The sequence below is a fragment of the Lampris incognitus genome, chromosome 13, assembly GCF_029633865.1.
Source record: "Lampris incognitus isolate fLamInc1 chromosome 13, fLamInc1.hap2, whole genome shotgun sequence".
Taxonomy (NCBI): domain Eukaryota; kingdom Metazoa; phylum Chordata; class Actinopteri; order Lampriformes; family Lampridae; genus Lampris; species Lampris incognitus.
In genome coordinates this window covers 34,899,749-34,925,390 of record NC_079223.1, presented here as the reverse complement: position 1 = coordinate 34,925,390, position 25,642 = coordinate 34,899,749, and the positions used below count along the sequence as shown (strand labels likewise).

Genomic DNA, 25,642 nt, shown 5'->3' with positions numbered 1-25,642 from the left:
AGTACACTGTCTTGAAAGGAGCGATGCCGTCCGCCAGTGGGGTAAGAACATTTTACGAGCAATATCTTGAAGTCGGCATTATGAGACTTAAAATGAGATAGACTACCTTGGTAAACTGGTTGTTTTTGCTGCGATATCCCACACAACTGTGCCTGTACACTAGTTGGCTCTAGCTGTGCTTCTGCATTGTGTTTGGTGTTGATGCTGCCTGATAACCCTCCCCAGTTAAAAATGTGTAATTTGAACCCCCACAGAAACCAACACCTGCAGGAGATGTCAGAGTGACTCAGGTAGAGCTACCCTCCCTTCTGGGCTTACAGCATCCCTTGGCTTGTGACCCACACTCATCCCGGGGAGGAGGGGATCTACCCACTCCCTCCATCTCCACCTGTCCTCTGCCCTGCATCCTTCCATCCGTCCTCTATCCCCCCCGCCCCCCCCTCTCTCTGTTCGTTCGTTTGTTTGGTGTTCTGCCAGAGGTCCCGGCTGGGAAATCTATCAAACCGGCACTGGTGGGGAAACCTGCATTGTGTTATCAGTTGAAACAAAAACAATAAAAAAGCATGTCACAGCTTAAAACATTTTTTTTGGATGAAACTAATGATAAGACAAACATTTTCAGTTTTTATGCATTTTACAAAATTGAGTTCCCGACACATGAATTACTCGGTTTGATTCATTATTTTTTTTCCTGACACAGTGCTGGCTTCCTCTAGGGCTTGTTTGATTCGCTCTACCCTGCAGCCGTTGAGACTAAAGCCCATTTGATATGCTCTTCTCTGGGAAGAAGTTGGCTGAACAGAGAGGGGAGGGGGTGGCAGGATAGAGATGGGGGGATATCATTGGCTGCTAAATGGTTTCCATTACACTTCCGCAAAAGCATGACTTTTATTTTCCAGGGTTTTATATCCCCCACCTCCATATTTCATCATGTGCATAATATTTTCTACCCACACAGCGTAGAACTACCTGCCAGTGATTTAAAAACCTGTATCCACCAGGACGCAGGGTTTTTACAAATTGCTTCTTTCTTTTTTTCATCTCACACATTGTCTCTGTAGGCTTTTTATGTGTAGTGCTGCAGTGTATATGTTAAAAAAAAGTGCAATATTTTTCCTGTGACATTTTCTCTATATTGTTTCCTTATCAAGAGAACTACAGATGCATGCAGAGTATAACATGTTTCTATCAGAGCCTTGTGTGAGTAGTGTGGTCCGTGCAGTGAAATATAAACTTGTGATGAAGGTTTGAGCTTTGCCTTTGTGCCGTATAGATCACGTGCCCGGCAGAGTATTGAGGAATTCTGCTATATCATGTGCGGTGGATGGGAAATAATTTCAATGCTGTTCTCAGGGTTCGCATAACATGCACTGTGTGTGTGTGTGTGTGTGTGTGTGTGTGTGTGTGTGTGTGTGTGTGTGTGTGTGTTTACACTTTGTAACCTTTATTCACTTTATTCACTCAATCAGTTACAAATTCTCATAGGAGGGGCCTGCCCAGAGTAACCATAGCCTTCCACTTTTGGCCACTCACCAGCTTCCCTTAGTAGTCGGGGGTCAAGTGCCTTGCTCGTGAATCCCTTAGCAGCTGCTGGTGAGGAGGGTAAAAGCTTCTCTCCATCAGTTCCACTGCCCTCGTATCCCCAACCAGTATAAATGTGCTCTATGCACATGACTTACAGCAGGTAGGGGGCGTCACACGTGAAATGTGTCCAGAGCGTATTGATAAAGAGAGGTCGGGCTCATGGAGCTTATTGAAAAATGATGCAGGGGGTTCACTAATTTGAACTTTGAGTTAGCTGAAGTAGCACTTTGGCACGGTTTCACTTGCAAATGATATGTCCCTTAGAGGACAACATTTACCACACACACGCACACACACACACACACACTCACACACACACACGCACACAGCATTTTTGTGAGTAATTAGCATTGGGAGTTCCTTGTAAAACGGGACTTGTGCACACACTCTATCATTAGTTAATGGTGCGCTCAGCCTGTTGCCAGGGCTTAACTCCCCCTCCCCACTGCTCCCACAGGGGCTGAGGTGAAGTGCGAACAAGCCAGGGCTTCTGCTAACAGTCAGCCCCACAGCTTTAAATACTGCGTCGCCGTCAGGATGAGGAAGGTCCATATGTCTGCAGGCATTGCTCAAATAAAAGCAGCTGCTAAGAAAAGAGAAGAAGCCGCTGCGGTGAAGGTTTGCTGTCCTCTCTCTCGGGGAAATGCAGAAGTGGACAGGCTTCTCAGGGAAAGGTTCTCTGTCCCTTTGTCATGTTGTTGTAGAATATTCCCACTCACCATTTGTCTTCCACGGCAGTAATTGTGTTGTCGTCATGTACTCGATGTTGCCCATTTCGCAAATTACTCATTTTTTTACATTTGGACCATAATTCAGTCTTTAATTTACTGGATTTGGCCCGCATCACTGTTTCCAGGTAACAGCACTGCCAGAAATGCATATGTAATGTGATGCTTACTCTGGCTGATAACTACAAATGCTAAAAGATATTAAATCCGACATTAGTTTGAATTCTAAATAACACCACATTCTGCCTTGTAAAGACTTGTAATTGAATGTGTAACGTGGAAATGAATAAGGTCATAACAAAGACGCTGACCTTGCCTTGTCTTCGCCAGGTAGCTGATAAACCTTTAACTAGAAAGACAATGATTTAATTAATGAGCTTTTTTAGTCGTTCAAAGGGATTGGGAATACACTCAAAGAGGAGGAGAGCGAGAGAGACAGGAGAATGAGAAAGGGGGAAGGGAGGAAGGAAGGCAAGACCTTGCTTTTATAACCTTAAAGCCACTTCTCGTTTCTGTGTTGGCTAGATGGTGGCTGCCCTTGGTAACTCCTCTTTGTTATCTATTTGCCAAGATGTCCAAGCATCGTAACACTGTTTTTAGGGAGAAACATTTGGATGGAATGATCAAAAGGATCAGTTTCAAAAGAGTAGCCCCTCTATACGCCGATCAGTGTGCTTCTCCCCCAGGTGTGCTTCCTGTAAAGCCCCAGGAGGCCTGTTCGCCAGCGATGGCACCCTGGACATTTGAGGAACTATGTTTTGGGTGATGGGGTTGTTGAGGACAACTGACCCCTTAGATGGGGGCTATGTAGCGACCGGGGAGGGCGGTCGCTGGACTATTGACAGCTCTTCTCCTGGATCGCCACCTTGCCGTGGTGGAGAAGCTTGCGTGTACTAATGATCCCAAGAGCTGTGCCGTCCGGAGCTTGGCTCCTCCTGGTAGGGTCACCCAAGGCGGACAAGTCAAGGGGGAGGGTCCAGATGAAGCACGATCCAACAAACACCTCAAAAGCGGAACTGGCGGAAGATGTCTCCAGGTCTCAACGGCAGTGAAGGCAGATGAAGGCTGCAACAGAGGGCGGTCCCCAATCATCTTGGTTCTCCATGCCATTGGACTCTGGCCGCCCCCCTGCCAAGACCCCTGTGGTGGCTGCAGACGCATCAGCCACTCCACGTAAAAAGCTGTCACGCACAGGCGTCCTCCCATTATGAGGCTCCAGGATCAGCCTCTACACCCACCTGAGGACCCAGAGGGAGGACGGTCATACTCAACCCGGAGTGACAGCCAATGATGATGATTGACAGCTATGCACTGGGGCGGTGCAATGGATTATGGGACTGTTCACATTAATGTTCAGATCATTGTTTTAGTAATGTTGTGTTCATGTTTGTTTTGTTGTTTGTTTGGGGGTTCGACTCGGACTGCGTACATGATCATTTTACTGACTGACTGTAGGACTTTTGACTAAGACTGTTGTGTTCCAGACTGGCCTCGTTAGGGGAAGCCATTGTTCGGCAACCATTGGGGAGGGGCAAAAAGCACTCCTGGGGTCACGCACTGTATGAGACATAGAAACTGCCTGTCAAATGAAACCCTTGCGGGCATCTGGCTAGCGTAGCGGGCTATTCCGTTGCCTACCAACATGGGGATCACTAGTTCGAATTCCCGTGTTACCTCCAGCTTGGTCGGGCATCCCTACAGACACAATTGGCCGTGTCTGCAGGTGGGAAGCCGGATATGGGTATGTGTGCTGGTCGCTGTACTGGCACTTCATCTGGTTGGTCGGGGTGCCTGTTCGAGGGGGAACTGGGGGGAATAGTGTGATTCTCTCACATGCTACGTCCCCTTGGTGAAACTCCTCACTGTCAGGTGAAAAGAAGCGGCTGGCGACTCCACATGTATCGGAGGAGACATATGGTAGTCTGCAGCCCGCCCCAGATCGGCAGAGGGGGTGGAGCAATGACCGGTACGGCTCGGAAGAGTGGGGTAATTGGGCAAATTTTAATTGGGGAGAAAAAGGGGAAACAAATTAAAACAAAAAAAAAGGGATCTCTGCCTGTCATTCTCCATGCAAACTCGCCACACTTGTTGTGTTGTGTTGTAGTGTTGTTATTCTATATTAAGTACACTGAGAGAGCCACGAAACCGGAGTCAAATTCCATGTATGTGCGAACCTATGTGGCCAATAAACCTGATTGTGATTCTGAAACTGTGAGGGGCGTTAAAGCAGGTAGAGCGTGACAAGTGTTATAGTCCACTTTTCATCTGGAAGGGGTGTTTTGCAGCACTTTTGATATAGTAGACTGTGGAGTTAAAGCAGGGTCACATAGCCTTCTCTTTGCGAGATTGTCTCAATATGCAAGGCACCATTAGGTCCCTCGCTCTGTTTTGAATGTCTTCTGGCCTGGGCAGCTTGTTAGATTGAATGGCCTGTGGCCATCCTGATATGATAGCTCCCACTCTTATACCAGCAGATTGGCGTGTGACTACTCTGTTTCTCTCCTTTGGCTCTTTCTCAGAGAAACCCCGTCACTTGTGCTTAGAGCTGATCTTCAGGTGTAAACGGTGGGTTGCCAGTTGAAGAGACAGGCCCTCGGTGCAGAGGTTATGATTTAGTGTGGAGATAAGCTCCCTGTAATGGCAGGGTGGAATAATTCCTCTCTAACTAGGAGGTTTGGCTCTCTCCGCCCTCTTGGAAAAATAGAAAAGTCACTGCTGTTCTCTCCTCTCCTCTCATCTTGTTTAATCTCATTTCCTTTCTTCCCTTTCCCCTCCATCCATTCCACCTCTTCTACCTTTGTAAATTCGGTTACCTGTCAGATTATATTTCTACTAATCAAAGTGTCGTATGTTCATCTTAAGAAGTTGGCATCGTGATGCCGGCCTATAGGCTGCAGTTGGCACCACACTGTGCAGACAGAAGCCATAATTGTCAGTGTCCTCAGCACCTTCAGACAGAAACCGTACTGTCAGTATCCATGAAGAAGAAAAAAATCCTTTGGTTTCTTGACACCCGTGTTTTTTAGATTTAATTTTCCAGATGTGATGACACGTAGTTGCCGGTCCTAGCTTCACGAGACGTGTTCACTCCTGAGAAAATACTAGGGGCACAGATATTATCACAGGGCATTGCCAAAATACACAGATTCTGAACCTGAGTTGCGTTGAAACACTAGATCTCATTGTAACCCAGCCTCAGGTTGGGTGGGAGAGAGATGTGTGACTGTGATCTTGTCTTGTGGCTATGAATGTTGAGATTTAATGCGCTCCCAATGTGTCTGCTCCGCTCAGCTCTGTCTGCACGGAGAGACTCCAGTAATGTCTGAGCAGTCTGATTAATCATTATGCTAAAGAAGAGGAGAGGAGGTAAGGGGAGGGGAGGGGAAGGGCGGAGGAGAAATGAGAGGCATGCGGAGTGCAGGGGAGGGAAAAAGAAGAGAAGAATGGAGAGTGAGGAGGAGAGAGTGGACAAGAGGTGGAAAGGACCGGAGAGAGGAGGAGTGTTGCTCCTCTGCCCTGTAGACCTGGAGGAACATCACATTGGTGCCTTAACTTCCTGCAAGGCCTACACCCAGAGCACCAACCCCTTCTTTTGGCTGTCCATCTCACTCCCTCCATTTTATACAACGGATAGATGTCAGTTTGCGTTCCACTACAGACACAGACTGTAGTATTCGGTTTCTAGATCTGATTATGTTGGTTATGTCTGTGAAATCCTCATAGGGAAACAAGCAGCAGGGACCTGACAACATAGCCAAGGGTTTATTGGGTTAGGCTGCCCCCTGGAGGGTACAGCAACACAGAGTTCATGGAAGTTGGTCACTGTTGTGTCAGCTTGAAATGATCAATTTAAAGACCTCAAAGACCTACAAGGTAAAGCTATTCATTTTGCATAGGCATGTTGTAATGAGTTTCCACAGAATTTGCGAACAGTGGGGCTGAAATTGCGACGAAATTGTTATTTTTCTTAGCTTACCTTAATCCTAAAATGCTCAACACACAGCGAAGGGATGTGAATGTTCAGTACTCACTCGTTTATGACAGTAGATTAACTGATTTATGGACTGTGTGTGGGTGTGTGTGTGTGTGTGTGTGTGTGTGTCTGTGTCTGTGTCTGTGTCTGTGTTTCTGTGTGTGTTTTCCTCGTAGCCCTGCTGTCATCGTGGTGTGAGGAGCTGGGTCGTCTCCTCCTGCTGCGTCATCAGAAAAACAGGCAGAACGAACCGCAGGGCAAAGTCCCCATGCAGCCTATGAACAGCATGAAGCCGGGCCTCACACACAGGTCAGTGCAGGATCCTCTGGGCCTCTGCCGTGTCTCGGCGATAAACCTAAACACCAAAACTCGGCTTAAGACCTTTTTTATCCTGCATACAGTCCTGATGTAATGTACAGCCTGTAAATAGAGGTCTTCTCTTTCTTCTGAAATGGAGCCAAAATGACTTTGGTGAGGAGTGTGTGTGAAATTTGTTTTGGTAGATTAACACACATCCTGTCTCTCTCTCTCTCTCTCTCTCTCTCTCTCTCTCTCTCTCTCTCTCTCTCTCTCTCTCTCTCTGAGACACACACACACACACACACACACACACACACTGGAGAGAGAGTAGTAAAGTCATGTTTTGGAGAACATTCTGTACTCAATCAGATGATTCTTTCTTAAAGAAAAAAAAACATTTGAAATTGGCTGCCAAGAGTCTACTGACCCTCTGCTTATGCTGTTAGGATGTGTTGAGTTTCTATGAGCAAATATTGAACATGTTGTCCATTCCAAACGCTAAGCTCTGAGAGAAAACAAACTGCTCTCCAAACACAGCAGTTCCTTCCAAGTCAACTGGCTGTTCGCCTCTCCCTATGAGGACTCAGATTGTTTGTTATAGTTCACCATTTCTCATATTTTGCCCCAAGATTTGTTTTGACTTGGAATGCCAAACATTCCAAGAGCACCCTACCAATCTGCAGCCAAAGATTTTCAACAACTTCTAGCACAAATTTCATCACTTTTGATTTTGTGTGTGTGTGTGCGTGTGCGTGTGCGTGTGTGTGTGTGTGTGTGTGTGTGTGCATGTGTGCGTGTGTGCATGTAGGCATGCGTCGTGTTTATTGCCTCATTTTGAGATTTTGGCTCATTTCACTGTGCAGTCATCAACTGTTATGCTGGCCCAAGATGTGTTTTGAAACTGAAAGCCAAGCATTACCAAGTGGCTAACCTGTTGGCAAGAAGTATTCCCAAACTATTTTCACTTTGTGGATATGCAGCCCGTTGGTCAGTTCTCTGCATTGGCTCTTTTCACAGCCAGTTGAAACCTCAAATGACACTGGGTATGTTTGTTTTGTTTTTTTGAATCTGCTTTCCAGTGATGGGTCTTTTCCCTACGACTCCGTCCCGTGGCAGCAAAACACCAACCAGCCCCCGGGGTCATTGTCTGTGGTTACGACAGTGTGGGGTGTGACCAATACTTCACAGAGTCAGGTAGGCCATGCATGGAAACCATCGAAGCTGTCTGTATGTCAGAGGAGTCTAGGGTTGTTGCTGTCTAGGCGTGTTCTTGGCTCTACCAGACATTATACAAGATGCAGTGGATTGGATGGAACCAAATGTGAATAATGCTTTGTTACATTAGGTTCTGGGTAACCCGATGGCTAATAGCAACAACCCTATGAACCCCGGAGGTAACCCTATGGGATCAGGTATGTCCGGTAGCGGGGCAGGGATCAACTCACCCCAGTTCACTGGTCAGCAGCAGCAGTTCCCAGCCAAAGGAGGCTCCAATCAGCCCTACATGCAGCAAGGCATGTATGGCAGACCCGGCTACCCTGGAGGACCTGGCGGGTACAGTGGGAGGTAGGTGACTTCATGCACACAAACTTTAGCAGACAAATGAAACCAATGCAGTTTAAAACACATGTATCAGAATCTTTTTGGCGGTTTTTTCTCAAATAACTTCGTTTAAGCTCAAACGTCAGGACCGCCGTGCAGCCACTGCCATACTCCGGTACCTTCCCTATCGTGTTAAATAGTGTTGGGTGTTTTTTGACAGTTATTCTGGTGGTCCCAACGCCCCTCCAGGAGGTATGGGTATGACCCCTCACACCCGTCCACCAGGTGACTTTGCTCAACCAGCTGCCGCCGCCGCCGCAGCTGCTGTTGCTGCTGCTGCTGCCACGGCAACAGCCACGGCAACAGCCACTGTGGCAGCCCTGCAGGAGACCCAAAATAAAGACATGACTCAGTATGGACAGGTACAGTACACATAGCCTACTCGCAGATATTTGTGTGTGGATCATCCACAGTAAAGAGATGAATCTGATGGACTTATTTGAGCATTGTGAAAATTTAAGTCACTATAATTGTCAATAATGAGTTTTAAAACTGTTAATTTTTCTGAAATCAGTAAAATATCTTCTAATGACGATGTATGACAGTTCCAGTTGTTTTCAGTGCAGCCTCTTGTGTTTCAGGAATTGGATATTAATAAAAATGTCATTATCCTGAATGTAGAAAGAATAAGAGAATAGAGCCCTCATGTCAAGAAAACACTGATTAAGTTCATTTGCGTTGGAAACAACTGACATTGTCCCACCCATTTGTTAATCCTTCACTTGTGGTAATATTAGCTTTTCAATATTTTTTTGCACTGTTGCCTCCCCCTTTCCTTTCCTTCTTTGTAAAAACCTTCTTCTTTTTGCCCCTCTCAGATGTGTTCATCGTTCCAGATGGGCCCAGCCCAGGCTTACAATAGCCAGTTCATGAACCAGCCAGGCCCACGAGGCCCCCCTGGAGGTATGAACCCAGCCAGTATGGGCTCAGCCATAAACAACCCCAACATGAGTGGGCCGCCAATGGGCATGAACCAAACTCGAGCTCCAGGCATAGGGCCTTTTGGGGCACATGGCCAAAGGATGCCCCAGCAAGGCTACCCCGGAGGACCCAGGCAGGGCATGCCCATGCAGGCGATGAAAAGGCCATACCCTGGAGAGGTGAGTGGAAAATTTGGGTGAATATTGGTTAAAGCATTTGGGGAGTAGTTTATGTTACACAGCACTTAGTATTTATGCTTGACTAGGTTTTTTCTTTGAAATTTCCTTTTTCCATTTCAAATAACTTTGGTAATATGTTTCCTTTAATTTTCTCCTTCTAGCCAAGTTATGGTGGCCAGCAGTATGGGCCTGGGCCTAATGGTCAATTCCCGCCACAGCAAGGACAGTACCCCACATCTAATGTCTCCAGACCACTGCCCTCCCCTAACTACCCTGGCCAGAGGATGCCAGGACAGCAAGGGCAAGGGCAATACCCACCGGGCATGCCCATGGGCCAGTACTACAAGGTATGTTGCCAGCTCAACAAACGCACAACACTTGGAAAAAGAACCATGCCACATGACAGCTTTTACTACTGTTGTTTCAGTTTTGAATTCAGTTATTCTGAATTACAAGTAACCAAATGATTGTTCTGTTTCCTCTATAGCAAGAGACATTCAATGGCCAGAGTACCAACTTCTCCGGGGGTGGATACTCCTACAGCCAGGGCAATGGGGTATGTTTTCTTGTTATTGTTGTTGTTGTTGTTTTTGCTTCAAACTATTTTGAAGAGTTATTAAGACCTTTCTGCTAAATGACACCCTGCGTAGCATTTTAAGTGAATTATGCTCTTTATTTCTCTTCCCCACTCTTCAGCCCCATCGTCCTGGTAACTACCCCCACTCTCCTGTTCCCGGTAACCCCACACCCCCCATGACCCCAGGAAGCAGTATTCCTCCATACCTGTCTCCCAACCAGGATTCCAAGCCCTCATTTCCACCAGACATGAAACCAAATATGACGGCTCTTCCTCCCCCTCCAAGTAAGTACTTGATTAGTTTTAAAAAGTAGTTGAGAAACAGGGAAGACTTTCACAAAGTCAAACGAAAAAACACAGTGGGGTTTTATTTAATTTTTAGCTATTTATTTGCATGTATTCTTTTGCCTGTTGTATCAACCAACATTTGGGCTCCAAACAATGGTGTCCCTGAGGTACAACATTTCATTGAAAAAGGACTTCTGCTCTCTTTGTCTGTGCCAGCTAATCCCAATGAGGAGCTGCGGTTGACGTTCCCAGTCAGGGACGGGGTGGTGCTGGAACCGTTCCGCTTGGAGCACAACCTGGCTGTCAGCAACCACGTCTTCCACCTGCGACCTTCCGTCCACCAGACACTCATGTGGCGGTAGGACCACTACACAACACAATTCTCTACTATCTCCTTCCTTGCTCCTGCCAAATTGCATGCTTTCTATTCTGAATATGCCATGAAGAATCAAGAGCAGCTTACCATCTGTACAGTGCCATGTTCAAAATAAAAATTGTAGTCAGTCCAATTTTAGATACATCACACCATTACGTGTGTGTGTGTTATCAAACTTCATTGCAGTTCACAGCACTGCAGAAAATCATCTTTTGCCATTAACCTCTGCTGTTTGTTGAATAGTAGCTAGCTAAGATATTTTCAGAACCTGCTGTTAAAGGGCAAATATTAACAGTAATTCAAATCGGGCAGGATAGCAAATTTGGAACAAAAACACTACCTTTGGATGATATGTATTTCCTTGAAATTAGCACAAAAAAGACAAGCCAGATTAAAAAAAAAGATTAATTAAAAGACAGAGTAGAAAAAATAGTTCCCGCTGAAATTATGAAGACAAATGTGGGAGTTAATGTTATATTTCATAAAAATGCATCTCTTGGGTGTCTGGGTGGCGTGGCAGTTTAGTCTGTTGCCTACCAACACAGGGATCCAGTTCAAATCCCTGTGTTACCTCCGGCTTGGTCGGGCATCCCTACAGACACAATTGGCCATGTCTGCGGGTAGGAAGCCAGATGTAAGTATGTGTCCTGGTCGCTGCACTAGCACCTCCTCTGGTCGGTCGGGGCGCCTGTTTGGGGGGAGTGGGAACTGGGGGGAGTAGTGTGATCCTCCCACACGCTACGTCCCCCTGGTGAAACTCCTCGCTGTCAGGTGAAAAGAAGTGGCTGGCGACTCCACATGTGTCGGGAGGATATACTATGTAGTGTTCTGCAGCACTCCCTGGCTCAGCACGGGGGATGGAGCAGCGACTAGGACAGCTCGGAATATAGGGTAATTGGCCAAGTACAATTCGGGAGAAAAAGGAGGAAAAATCAAAAAAAAAAGAGCATCTCTTATTTGTTAAGTAAATGCAATTTACATCGCCACAAATATAAATACTTTTGGATTTGCACAGAATCTCTCCAGTATCCAGTCCTAGCTGCCTTTTCCCTGACCCACATAGGTCGGACCTTGAGCTGCAGTTCAAGTGCTACCACCATGAGGACCGGCAAATGAACACCAACTGGCCCGCCTCCGTACAGGTCAGTGTCAACGCCACACCGCTCACCATCGAGAGAGGAGACAACAAGACCTCCCACAAACCCCTGCACCTGAAGCACGTCTGTCAGCCTGGGAGAAACACCATCCAGATTACTGTTACCGCCTGCTGCTGTGTGAGTGCACAATGCAGAACTCCCATTAGTGCCAGAAACACATTTCGCATAAGGAGAAGACTCACATGCACGAGTTTCACGCAGATCATTTACAACAGTTGTTCCTATTAATCGCGCGTCTTTTTTTCCTGCTGGGGTTTTGCAGTCCCACCTGTTTGTGCTGCAGCTGGTTCACAGACCGTCTGTGAGATCTGTCCTCCAGGGACTCCTAAAGAAGAGGCTCCTACCTGCAGAACACTGCATCACCAAGAGTAAGACTTACATTGTCAAATTGTATCTCCCTACACACATACACACTCACCCCCACACACACAGTGGACATTCTGGCATGAAATTGCACTAGCCTGGGTTTATGAGATGCTTTGAAATGCTGCTTGCTGATAAACTGGCATACCTCGGTGGTTGTTGACTACTATTCTCCCCTTTTATAACTTTCTTTCTCTATCCAGTCAAGAGGAACTTCAACAGCGTTGCCGCCTCGACAGGCAACACCACTCTTAATGGGGAGGACGGTGTGGAGCAGACGGCCATTAAAGTCTCCCTAAAATGTCCCATCACTTTCAGACGCATCCAACTTCCTGCACGAGGACACGACTGCAAACATGTCCAGGTATGATGAAATTTGTATGAGCGGTTAAGTTGATCATCAATCAGTCATTGACGGATCGTGTCACAGCGCAGAAAGAGCCGCAGACAACATCGTTGACGTGTGTGCATGATGTTGTTCTACACAGTGCTTTGATCTGGAGTCCTACCTGCAACTGAACTGCGAGAGGGGGACGTGGAGATGTCCTGTATGCAAGTATGTGAAGGAATATTTTTTAAACATAGATTTTTTTTTTCTCGACTGTACAAGTGGAGTCACTTGCAATGAGGTTCTTAATGGACCACATCTAATGCACTCTTTCTCCCCTCAGTAAAACAGCATTATTAGAGGGTCTGGAGGTGGACCAGTACATGTGGGGAATCCTAAACGCCATCCAGAAGTGAGTTTCAACCTTCTTCTTCTTCTCCTTCTTCCTGATAGTAGCATGCAGCTTGTATTATGTTTCCGCAGTTAAACTAAGTGTAAAAATTTTGAATATCTCTTGAAATTCAATGTGAGATATACTCTACTTCCTCTCACCGCAGTTCTGAGTTTGAGGAGGTCACAATTGACCCTACGTGTAGCTGGCGACCTGTCCCTATCAAGTCTGAGCTACACATCAAAGAGGACCCAGATGGACCGCTGGCCAAGCGCTTCAAGACCATGAGCCCCAGCCAGATGACCATGCCCAATGTAATGGAGATGATTGCCCAGCTTGGCCCGGGACCAGGCCCCGGCCCTGGTCCCAGCCCCTACCCATCACACCCTGCTCAGCATGCTGGTGGCAATGGGGGAGAGTACCCAGGACCAGGTACTGAAAGGAAAACAGAATCCTGCTTTCTGAAATCTGAAAGTACGGGACTAATTTCTTAGAGCTGAGAGCTGCTGTAAATTCTGCTGCAGAATCTATTGATGTATCGTCAGTGCTTTGTACAAAGGAAAGAGCCCTGAAGAGTACTGGCGTGAACCTATAAAATGCAGAGCTTACCACCTTGATCAGTGTTTAATAAAAATCTAAACAACATGGAACTTGTTTATCCAGTTATGTAACAAGTGTGTACTCTGAAAATATATATACTGTGTATTTGCACCAGCAACAATTTATCGCATATTCATCGCAATTTTTCGCAGGACGAAATTGGAGTAAGACTGTTGAGAGAGGATTGTCTGGGGTTTTTTTTATCCCCACTAGGTAACAGTTACCATGGCCAAGGAAACTTTGACTTCCATGGTAACCCATCAGGTGGTGGAGGTGCAGGTGGTGGAGGAGCAGGAGGTGGAGGCCCCCCTATGAATGACTTTATGCATGGCCCCCAGCTCTCCCACCCGCCAGAGATGCCTGGCCTTCTGTCCCAGGACAAGCCCCTAAGCCACGGCATGGCTGACTCAGTAAGTGTGCCATGCCCTCCAGAGATGGGCATTTTACTTTGCTGTCATTCTGAGGCATCCTTAATTAAGATAAGTTTTATCTCACTTTAAATCTTATGCTTCCAGCTTAATACCAAACACTGACCTGGTTTCATTGAAAGAATATGTTGGCAATCCAGTATTCACTCTACCCAGAGTGAGGATGAAAACTCAGCAAGGGCTCAGATTTGTTATCCAAACTTGAGTGAAGCCAATACACTTAGCCAGCATGTGTGCTGAGTCATGCTCACATGCTCATGTCACCATATAATGTTGCAGCTGTACATGTCTGCTGGTCACAGCACTCCATTCAGAAGGCCTGTTCCATATTATCCACGCTGGGACTCATTTCGCTTTTCCTCTCTTTCTTCTCACACATTTTCCTTTCTTCAACTCATTCTCTTTCATTCTCTATCTATCTATCTGTCTATCTGTCTGTCTGTCTGTCTGTCTGTCTGTCTGTCTGTCTGTCTGTCTGTCTGTCTGTCTGTCTGTCTGTCTGTCTGTCTGTCTGTCTGTCTGTCTGTCTGTCTGTCTATCTATCTATCTATCTATCTATCTATCTATCTATCTATCTATCTATCTATCTATCTATCTATCTATCTATCTATCTATCTATCTATCTATCTATCTATCTATCTATCTATCTATCTATCTATCTATCTATCTATCTATCTATCTATCTATCTATCTATCTATCTATCTATCTATCTATCTATCTGTCTGTCTGTCTGTCTGTCTGTCTGTCTGTCTGTCTGTCTGTCCATCTATCTTTTCCATCCTTCCAGATGTCCCACCCTGATCAGTCCCATAATTCCATGCAACAGAGCTTGCATGCGTCGCCACACCCGAGTAACCAATCAGGGCAGCCCTTACATCACAGTGGCCAATCAGGGCAGCCGTTGCATCACAGTGGCCAATCATCGCAGCCGCCTCGCCAGCCGCAGCCTCAGCCTCAGCCACAGCCACAGCCACAGCCACAGCAACCTGGGCAGAACAGTCACCCTCACAGCGATCTGAACTTTAACCCATCCTCAGATGGGCAGATGGGTCAGGGAGCCCAGGATATGCCTGAACCCTCACTGGATGTAAGTGTGCCTGTATAGTCTCATGGTGCTTGGAGCGCTTGAAGTGACTTGTTACTCATGGTATTGGCTAGCGTAAACATTGTCTGCTGCAGCTTCTCTTCATCTCTTTGCTGTGCGCCCTTGTTTTTGGTTTGAATCTTGAATTGCTCCCAGCAAGTGTAACATGCGTTTTTCATGTACCATGTTTCAAATGTGTCACCACTTGACGTTGGAAGTTCTGACAAAATCCTACCAATGTCTAGTGAAAGATAAATATAGCCTTTGGTTATTTGAGTCCTCTCACTCAAAATCTCTTTGTGCCTCGCTCCACAGCTGCTTCCTGAGCTGGCCAACCCTGATGAGTTATTATCCTACCTGGACCCCCCTGACCTTCCCACCAACAGCAATGATGACCTCCTGTCTCTCTTTGAGAACAACTAGCCCTTCACCTCTCCCAAAACCGTCCTTCGCACACAGAAATAGTGATGTGTTTGCTTGTCCATAGACACTCCATTGACCCTTGGACAGACAAGTTCAAGCATCTCCCTGTGTGCAAGCACGCACGTGCACACACACACACACACACACACACACACACACACACAATCATGCACACATGCAACTTGTCAATTGACAATGTGTGGTATAAGGAATGTGGCTCAATGAGGCAATGGCACCTGTTTGGGAGCTCAGTGGGATTTACGATGGAGAAGGCAGGAGAACCACTTGTATCTTCATTCCCCTCTTTCGGTGTAAAGATTTCACTTTATCCTTTTGCCTCTGATTCTCAACACACCATCCACAGCCATGTTGGCCAGCAAAAGTGATATTATATAGTGATATTATATGATATCTGTGACTATATGATCAAAAACTGTGCAGCTATGATCAGTTCATGTGTACAGAACATGGAGGACAGGATGCGGGACCCTTTGTGGGCTTTAAAAAAAAGTGTTGTAGCTTTTTTTAATTATGATTTTCCATTTGTGAAAAAAAAAAGTGACACAAATTGGAGGGGGAAAACGTTGTTGCGTGAGATTGTTTTTATCCTATTTGAAATATGAAATATGCTCTTCCAAGACTGGCATAGGCCATGTCCTTTAACCCCTACTTCCGAATGTATGTGTGTGTGTGTGTGTGTGTGTGTGTGTGTGTGTGTGTGTGTGTGTGTGTGTGTGTGTGTGTGTGTGTGTGTGTGTGTGTGTGTGTGTGTGTGTGTGTGTGTGTGTGTGTGTGCGTGCGTGTGTGTGCGTGCGCGCGCGTTCGTGTGTGTGTGTGCCTTCAGGTGGACATTAGCTTTCCTATAGACCGTTAACTAACTGGAACACAACGCAGGACCTCACCAGATCAGAGCACTGAAGGGTAACAAAAAGTGTGAACAGAGCGCACCATCTATGATTCTGTGGTATAATATATGGGTGTGTTTGTCTGTGTGAGCTTGAATTTGTGCACATTTTTTTTTGTTTCTGTGCACATGAAATGATAGTGGGAAGAAAAAGATGAGATTTGAATGTGTGTGTGTGTGTGTATGAGAGAGAGAGAGAGAGACAAATGAGAGAGAGAAATTCATGCACCTCAATGAACCGCCTGTCTTTGTGTACCTGTCCCTGGCTATCAATCCACCCAGCCTAGTTCTGGTGATATTTGTTGTATTGTCATGCCCTCCCTAATCAAACTCAGTACCACTTTGTTAAGTGCATGAGTGCCAATGGCTCCTGTTGTCTTTTGTCAATGCTCAACACGTTTGATTCTGATTTGTTCCTTGTCTTATTCATATTTATTATTTTCTTGCAAATTCATGCTTCTTTTTTTTTTAATCATTGCCTTTTACTATGTCGTTCATCCTTGTCCCACTTTGAAACTGATAAGGTACATATCACCAAAGTTATCCTATGCTTTTTGTAAAGGGTCGGCTTGGATATATTGTCGGTGTAAAGAGCGGGATGTTAACATCCGACAGACATGAAGTTTTGAAATCACTGTATTTAAAAGTGTCTGTGTGATTATATAGGATTTTCTTTTGTCATTTTGTTACCATTGAATTACATTAGTCATTTTGGATGAACATCTTGCATGATTCAACAACCTTTCTAAAAGCTGTTGTATATACCCTTTGTGAATAATTTGTGATTGTACAGTACTTTCCCTCTCTGTTACTGGAAACCACACAGTTGTGTTTGTCTGTCAAGGACTAAATACACACGCACATACACACACACAGCACACGGATACACTTGCTTACATACATTTCTTGAAATGGCTCATAATTATTGTAAACCCATCAATATATACATTCTCACTAGCCTTGCATTGAACACCTGTGTGTTGGTGTACTGTTTCCAAATTCTAATTTTCCCATGACAAGGCATCAGCGAAAAATAATATTTTAAACACCCTGCAAGCAAGATAAAAATTACAGTCAGTGTTTTTTTCTGTTTTTTTTCCCCCTCATGCACGTCAGCTTTTGGCGGGCTGTCTTTTTTTAATCTTTGTGAAAGACTGTTCATACAATTTGAAGTTCCAAAATTCATCCAGAATCATTTGTGTAATATTACTGAAGCCAATAATTTGTTGTTTTTATTTAAAGTAATAACGTGCAAAAATGTCCCCTGGTTTATTTTTGATGCCTGACAAAAGCTTTTGATATCCACAATTCAGCAAGTATTGTTTGTATTTCCATGATATCATGTTATTTTAAAGATTTAAATTATTACTTTTTATCCATTGTTTTGTATTGTGATAGTTATAATTTGGTCGACATGATTTTATGCAGTAAATTTATGTCAGATATTGACGCAGACTACACGTTCCCCGTTTGAGGAAGGTTTGTTTTCAGTTTGAAAAAAAAACTAATTAAGGCTGAGCAAGTCACCAACATCTAACAAAGCTGAAGCATTGGATGTTCTATTTGTTGTTTGTGTGTTTGTAAGAGACAATGCACTGCCACATTGGGATATTGTATCGCCCCTACATAGTGTGTTACAAAACCTGTTTGTTTAACCCTCCACAAACTCACGTTAAAAAAAAAAAGAAAAAAAAGGGTTGATCTTCGAGGCTCCCTGCCCTGTCACAAACCGTACGGCTTGGTTGTAGACTCTGGAGCTTTTTTTGGGGGGGGGGGGGTGGTATCAAAGGAAAATGGCATGAAATGAATATTTTAAGAGGGAATTGAAGACGAGTTGGGGTGGGGGCCTCCCTTCTGCTTCAGATGCAAGAGAAGGATGTGGCAGGGATGTGGGGGGGAGGGGAGCGGGTTGTAAGGGACATTTGTACATAATGTAAATGACAAATTAGAGACACGTTAACAGAAATGTATTCATTTTCTCCAGGGGGAATGTGCATAGTGTATTTAGAATTTGTAAAGCTTGCATCCTCCTGTCAAGACGTTGAATTGAGAAAATGAGTCCGTGTTCGATACTGTCTGTGCAGACCCTTCTAACCACACCTGTTCATTTATGTAAGATACTTTATGTACTCCTCCACGCGAGGTTTCAAATTAAAAAAAAGAGACACTTTTTTTTCCTTTGTGTAATATTAAACTTCTGTGTATTTCTCTATTACCTGTGTACTTTATAAAGGTGCTATAAAATGATAAAGAGCCTTTTGAGGTATAATTGGGACTTGGAGACGTGGAGCCATGAGATGCTCCTAAAGATTGTTTCCAAATTTACAGTTTGTACAATTTTGTCAAATTTACAGTTTTTACACAATTTGGCAAAATATGCTATAAAAGGTACAACCTGAAATGATTGGCACAACAGGTGGCAGTTGTCTCTTTGGTTTTGTACATTCTGTGTACAATCATTTCATATTCTAAACTGGTCAGAAAAACATTGTGATTTTTAGTCTTGCAAATCTGTATGTAGTTAGATGACGTGACATCCTAATATTTATCTAATAAATATGTATTCAGATGAAACACCCAATGTACCGTGTCTTTTGACGTACTTGGTTTAAACATTACACTTTCCACTACTGTCTCAAATTTAAATAATATTAAATAATGGTAATAATTTTTATTTTCATAGCACTTTTAAAACGGAGTTACAAAGTGCTTCAAATACAGGATAAAATACACTGATACAAAATACAAGTATACATACATACATACATACATACATACATACATATATGTCTTCATATCTTCTGGATCGCCACCTTGCCGTAGTGGAGAAGTTTGCATGTACTAATGATCCCAAGAGCTATGCTGTCTGGAGCTTGGCTCCTGGTAGGGTCTCCCAAGGCGGATAGGTCAAAGGGGAGGTTCCAGATGAAGTGCGACCCAACAAAGACCTCAGTGGCGGAACTGGCAGAAGACAATGCCAGTGAAGGCAGATAAAGGCTGCATCTGAGGGTGGTCCCCAATCGTCTTGGTTCTCCATGCCATTGGACTCTGGCCACCCCCCGCCAAGGAACGTGTGATGGCTGCAGGTGCATCAGCCTCGCCACGTAAAAAGCTGTTAGGCGCAGGCGTCCTCCCGCAAGGATACCCACAAGGACCTAGAAGGACAGTCATACTCGACCCCGAGTGACCACTGATGATGGTGATATATATATATATATATATATATATATTGATTAAAGAATTTACTTGAATCACTGGATTATTTTGCTCATTTGTTGAGCATGTTCCCTACCGTTGACTATTTCATTTAATGAAGTTATATATACATACGGGCAGCATGGTGGCGCAGTGGTTAGCACAGTCGCCTCACAGAAAGAAGGTCCTAGGTTCGAGCCCCGGGGTAGTCCAGCCTTGGTGGGTCATCCCGGGTCGTCCTCTGTGTGGAGTTTACATGTTCTCCCAGTGTCTGCGTGGATTTCCTCTGGGGGCTTCGGTTTTCTCCCACAGTCCAAAGACATACGTAAGTCAGGTGAATTGGCCGTACTAAATTGTCCCTAGGTATGAATGGGTGTGTGTGTGTGTGTGTGTGTGTGTGTGTGTGTGTGTGTGTGTGTGTGTGTGTGTGTGTGTGTGTGTGTGTGTGTGTGTGTGTGTGTGTTGGCCCTGTGGTGGCCTGGAGGCCTGTCCAGGGTGTCTCCCCGCCTGCTGCCCAATGACTGCTGGAATAGGCTCCAGCCTCCCTGCGACCCTGAGAGCAGGATAAGCGGTGTGGATAATGGATAGATGGATACATATGCATAATACAGAGACAAAAATGGGAGCGCATGACCAAAATAAACAAAACTAAAGGCCAACGGAAAGTATTTATAAAAACTCTAACCTATAGAAGTGATTTTTCAGCAGCCTCTTAAATCAAACCACAGATTCAGCAGATCTGATGGAATGGGGAAGGTTGTTCCAAAGTTTAGGAGCCACAACCACAAAAGCAGGGTCACCTCTGGGTTTAAAATAGGAATGGGGAACAGATATTGGTGGTGGTTGAGGTGAGTTTGCCCCCTTCAATGTGAAGCACTTTGGGTGTCTAGACAAAACACCATATAAATGTAATCCATTATTATTATTTATTATTATAAAAGGCCTTGATTAGATGATCAGAGTGGCCAAGAGCTAGAATAGAGGCTTAACAACTCTGCAAGAAATACATATATGCAGGGGCCAGACCATGCAAGGCCATGTATGTAATTAGTACAATTTTGAAATCAATTCTGTGTTTTACTGGAAGCCAGTGAAGGGAGGCAATAATCAGGATGATGTGGTTACTGACGGCTAGATTTTTGTTTTTGCAATATTTCTCAACTGAAAGAAACAAGACTGAATGATTTCAGTAATATGAGGCTCAAATTTCCATATAGTGACTGACCTCCTTAGTAAAACAATCAGGGCCAGTGACAAGGACCTCAGTTTTGTTGGAATTGAGATGGAGGAAATTTTTCAGACATCTAATTGATAACAGAAGCTAGGCAGTCATGAAAGGTGGTAAGGTTATTGAGGTTATTAGGTTTAATCGAGAAGTAAAATTGCATATCATTGGCATAACAATGGTAAGCGATACCACTGGAGGAGTCAAGCAGATCAAGTTCAACTTTATTGTCAAGTGTATTACAATATAATGAAATTCTTGTACTCTGGCTCTCTCTGCCTTAACACAAGGGACACAAGGACTAAGGACACGAGGACACACCATCCAAAAGAAAAAAGAGACAACACTACAGACCTACATAGACTATGTACACAGAATTCATACATTATACACACAATATACATACAGTACACGATAACACAACAATGTAAGGCGCACATGGGTGCGTCAGCTGTTCAGCAACCTGACTGCCTGTGGAAAGAAACTGTTACTGAGACGGGTGGTATGTGTTTTGATGCTCCGTTAATGTCTTTTAGATGGGAAGAGAGAACAGAACGTGAGCGGTTTGGTTGTTGTCCTTAATAATGTTTTGGGCTTTCCTTTCGCAGTGAGTGGTGTTCATATTATGAAGTTGTCGTAATTCCATGCCAATGATTTTTGCTGCTTTCTTTAAAGTCCTTTGAAGCAATGTGCAGTCCTGAGCGGTCAGGTTGCCAAACTACACTGTGATACATACACCCTGTCAAGACACTCTCCATGGTACTATGATAAAAGTTCAAAAGAGTTTGCAACATAATGATAGCTTCATAAAAGAGAATAGATAGAAGGTGCCGTGTGATCAAAGCATTGGTCTTGTGTGACTGTGGTAAGGCAACATAGTTATTTTGTTGAGTTGTAACCAGTGCTCACCAGCTTAATTTATTGATGGGCTGCTTGAAAAAAAAACATGTTTCAACAAACAGGTTTACACAGAAGTAATAAAATTACAACAATCATTTCAAATTTCATGTGTTAGTCTATAGTCAGTCTCTGCAGTACCTTGAAACTGATGCCTTTGTGGTGGGTTACCAGAGGGTCATTTACGAAGTGGTGTCTCATGGTGTCGCTGTTTAGCTAACCGGTGGGGGGTGGGGGGGCGTGTCCACTCAACGTGAAGTCGCTTGTAAACACAAGCTTCCGCACCGCTGCTAACCCCCGTGGGTCAGCAGTGCTAAGATGTTGCAAACGAAGAACCGTATTAAATATTGTTCTCTGGCGATCTCTGTCGCAAGGTTGTTTTCTTCCGGACCTATTAAGAACCCAGTGGTGTATCTGGACATCGAGGCGGACAATGAACCGCTTGGACGAATAGTCATTGAGGTAGCTAATGTTAGCTTGCTTAACGTTAACCTAGCTTCCTCTAAAACTAGCAGTTATTAAAGTCACCACCACCTCATTGCTTGGGATGAAAATACTACAGTGCTTAACCCGTCAAATTCCACCGTTTGTCAAATAAGCAACGATAAATATATTTAATTGTGTGACTCGTCAGAAGCAGACTCGTTCATGTAGCCCATGGTTGATGCTTCTTGTATTGTCTTGCAGTTGAATGCAGATGTAGTACCAAAGACTGCAGGTATGCTCTTAAAAATCGAAATGAAAGATTGAATAGCGAAAACATTCAAATACTCACATACAAACTCTACTCTAAAACTATGTATAGTACCCCGAATTGCTTTAATTTGGATGGAAAATTGATGTTTTGCCAGAAAACTTCAGAGCGCTGTGCACAGGAGAACATGGCTTTGGATACCAGGGTTCAGTGTTCCACAGAGTCATTCCTGAGTTCATGTGTCAGGTAAGGTGCAGACGTCATGAGGTTATATCTATATTGCAAGGTGTGCCATGCAGTCTGTTGATAGATTGTTTTTCTGGGACAGGGCGGAGATTTCACAAATCATAACGGGACAGGAGGGAAATCCATTTATGGAACAAAGTTTAAAGATGAGAACTTCAAACTGAAACATGCCGGTCCAGGTAAGTATCCCAACGCTTTTAGGGTCACCCCCCCCCGAAACCGTTGCTACTGTACAACACTTTCTATTGTGACAAATTTCTCTTCTCCTTATAAAAAAAGGGTCAAAAATGTACTTTTTTTTTACCAGATTAGACACGTTTTAACTATGTAGTTTGTGCTGTGTCTGCATTGCACCTTTTACACAATCCAGACACGACTGTATACATATAACGTATATTATTATACTAGTATTTCTCTACTTAACTGCCTTGCCTTCGCAATAGTGTCCTTTAGGTCTGTGGTACTCATTTGTGGCATTGAGAGCCATCTTTATACAGTAAGATATGTTAGTCAGGGGGAAAGCCTTCCTGTGTTTGGTTGTTATGAAAACATGGCTACGTGAATTTACGTAATTCCTCTTCTGCATGTCGTTGTTCGCGTCCATAAATGCATGTCCACCAGGTGGCAGTGTTCTCATGTACCACTAGACCCCTGGTCATATAGATTTTGCAATCCCCCAAGCGAATGACCTACTTTCCCAGTGAGTCAACATCCATTTTATCAAAATACCTTCTTTTTTGACTAAACTCTATCCACTTGTTGATAGACTTACACTTCCGTTTGGTGTGTTGAGCAATCATAGTATGCATCAAAATTCAGAGAGGAAGAGAAGCCATACTCTTTACAGATGAAGATTTGCCTATAGCCATTCTCCCGCTACAGTCAGGCCAAAACCAATTTATATTCACGTGTTGGATACTCCAAGAAGATATGACCTGATGGTAGTATTTTCTCTCTTGTTTTTTCCCCATTTCCCAAAGGAATTTTATCAATGGCGAATTCAGGACCCAATACCAATGGCTCACAGTTCTTCATTTGTACCGCTAAAACCGAATGGTAAACTATAATCCTACATCCATCCATTATCCAAACCACTTATCCTGCTCCCAGGGTCGCGGGAAAAATCCAGTTCTCTCATAATTCTACAGTTCTCTAATAATTCCATTTTAGACATTTGTTACTTGCAAAGGATTTTGTGTACATACACAGCCTCTCACATTGGCACCACTTTCTACCTTAACTGCATCCCTGCTGTTGAAGTTAATGCATTCAAGCTAGCTTTCCATACATTTGGATAATTTAGAGATATGAGCTGCACAGCAGTTTGCCAGTTTTTACTTCACAGTGACCAAACTCGTTTTTTCTCTCTCGCTCTTTTCAGGCTTGATGATAAACATGTGGTATTCGGTCAGGTTAAGGAGGGTATGGAGGTGGTCTCAAAGATCGAATCCTTTGGTTTGCATGATGGCGGTGTGTTAAAGAAAATTTTCATCACTGACTGTGGGGAGATCAAATGATGCAAATGAACAAAAATGGACTCTCTCGGATGATTAATTGTACTAAGTTATTTAATATTTACTTTTTCCATTATTAATTTTTCTATGATACGATACGTTATCACCGAGTTTGCCTGCACTGAGCTATCATAGAGGTATTTGTCCTATGTAAATTCACATCGTATTTGTACTCTTTAATCCCATTACAAGAGATCATGTCAACTTACAGTATATTTTGTTACTCAGAATATGCCTTTGTTCATCAATTTGTTTTATTACATTAAGAATAACAGGAAGAAGAGGAACCTAATTAAAGACTAGATTAGACTTTTTTTTATCTCAACGGTCAGATTGCCCTATATATTTAAGTAATTTGAACGCAGTCTGTTTATACCAAGCACTGAATGCCAAGTCACTTGTTCTGTAAAGTAATATTCCCGTTGTACATTTTCTGTTCATGCACTTTCAAATAAAACAACATTTTTTAGAATTTACTGTTTGCTCCAAGTATAAACCATTCCTGCTTATGTGCCACCATCCCGGCTACTTTTAAAGCTTTCTGGAAATGATCCAACAGCTTTTTTTAGATGCGAGACACCCTCAAGCATGACTTCCTGTCCATCAGAACAGGATGTGACATCATACCCTTTGCTTCAGTCTATAAAACACAACCGCATACTCTGGTGTATCAACAGGCTCATCTTTAACAGTCTTCTAAGTCGTCCTACAATAGGTTTGACGTATTACATGAATGGGTGTGCAGATTATGGACCCAGGGGCCGTAGCTTCATTTAATACATCTGAGTACAGATGATTTCATCTTTGTGCGTTATCAAAAGCTTGAAAATGCATTTGGCTTGTGTGTGGGTTGCTCTTACCTCAGTACTTGAAGGATCTTTATTTGAAACACAGTATGTCTTCAGGAGGAAGGAGGCAGGCCAGGATATGTCTGAAAGCCAGAGACTGGGTGGTGCTGCCTCTTGAGCTAATACTTTATGAAAGTAAATAATGAAGCAACGTGAAAAAGCAGCTCTCGCTCCTAAATGAAACCATATGCGCACTGACCCTCCACCGTTTGTTTGAATTCTCAGATTACATTGTTGCCATAGTGACACTGCAGTTCTCACTCTCTCTTTTTGAGCTTGAGATGTTGTAACAAACTTGATATAATTTGGGTCCCCACCCTCTGGTTAAGTTTGAGCTATTTGGAATGCATGTCCAATACTGTGCACGGAAACTTGGCAAGACAAAGGCTGGTGCTGTGGCCAAACTCTTAATACACATGCAAAACAATAACATCTTTACAATTGGTCCAAGCTGGTTCCTGACGCTGTAAATGTCTACATGTTGACTGTTGGCTGCACAGCACCCATGTAAGTAGGTGTGTTCTTTTATACAAGCTTGTCCTTTCTCCGCAGTTCTATTGAAAGTGTTGAAATAATGGCCCTCGCGGTTCAATGTGGCTGGTGTATTTTCAATGCAGGAGTTGACCTCCTGGGTGACGGTGGGGTAAGAAAAGCTCAAAGTTGCATAATCGCCATATTTGTGTTGTTATCTATATGCTCAGTATTGAACATCAACTCTGCAAATGTCCTCAGAGACAGAGTGCACTGTTGATGAAAACGTACCCTTCAGCGGGTGGCTTAGGGATCTGGGGAGCTTCCAGGCAACCATGCATTGTA

The 25,642-nt window shown here is 44.0% G+C and overlaps 2 protein-coding genes and 1 long non-coding RNA gene across 4 annotated transcripts in view; 2 read left to right on the top strand and 1 right to left on the bottom strand.

Moving 5' to 3' along the window:
- Positions 1-18,781, top strand: part of zmiz1a (zinc finger, MIZ-type containing 1a) — a 77,216-nt gene extending 58,435 nt beyond the window's left edge. For both annotated transcript variants that reach the window (XM_056291766.1, XM_056291767.1), the window contains 18 exons: positions 6,462-6,594; positions 7,665-7,779; positions 7,931-8,151; positions 8,348-8,549; positions 9,006-9,287; positions 9,449-9,634; positions 9,775-9,843; positions 9,984-10,149; positions 10,369-10,510; positions 11,592-11,802; positions 11,948-12,053; positions 12,252-12,412; positions 12,537-12,604; positions 12,720-12,788; positions 12,934-13,199; positions 13,581-13,777; positions 14,584-14,883; positions 15,196-18,781. In XM_056291766.1, the coding sequence (XP_056147741.1) occupies positions 6,462-6,594; positions 7,665-7,779; positions 7,931-8,151; positions 8,348-8,549; positions 9,006-9,287; positions 9,449-9,634; positions 9,775-9,843; positions 9,984-10,149; positions 10,369-10,510; positions 11,592-11,802; positions 11,948-12,053; positions 12,252-12,412; positions 12,537-12,604; positions 12,720-12,788; positions 12,934-13,199; positions 13,581-13,777; positions 14,584-14,883; positions 15,196-15,303 (3,002 nt within the window). In that variant the 3' untranslated portion in view covers positions 15,304-18,781. The remainder of the gene's footprint in view (positions 1-6,461; positions 6,595-7,664; positions 7,780-7,930; positions 8,152-8,347; positions 8,550-9,005; positions 9,288-9,448; positions 9,635-9,774; positions 9,844-9,983; positions 10,150-10,368; positions 10,511-11,591; positions 11,803-11,947; positions 12,054-12,251; positions 12,413-12,536; positions 12,605-12,719; positions 12,789-12,933; positions 13,200-13,580; positions 13,778-14,583; positions 14,884-15,195) is intronic.
- LOC130122760 (uncharacterized) lies at positions 6,516-24,938 on the bottom strand. Its single transcript, XR_008811264.1, has 3 exons — positions 24,839-24,938; positions 8,031-8,132; positions 6,516-6,640 (listed from the first exon to the last, which is right to left on the bottom strand). It is a non-coding gene; the product is annotated as an uncharacterized LOC130122760 (long non-coding RNA).
- ppifa (peptidylprolyl isomerase Fa) lies at positions 21,815-24,431 on the top strand. Its single transcript, XM_056291770.1, has 6 exons — positions 21,815-21,986; positions 22,212-22,242; positions 22,376-22,464; positions 22,547-22,643; positions 23,445-23,520; positions 23,846-24,431. The coding sequence occupies exons 1-6, from the start codon at positions 21,843-21,845 to the stop codon at positions 23,979-23,981; spliced, it is 573 nt and encodes a 190-aa protein (XP_056147745.1). The 5' UTR covers positions 21,815-21,842; the 3' UTR covers positions 23,982-24,431.
- Positions 24,939-25,642: the final 704 nt, after the last annotated feature.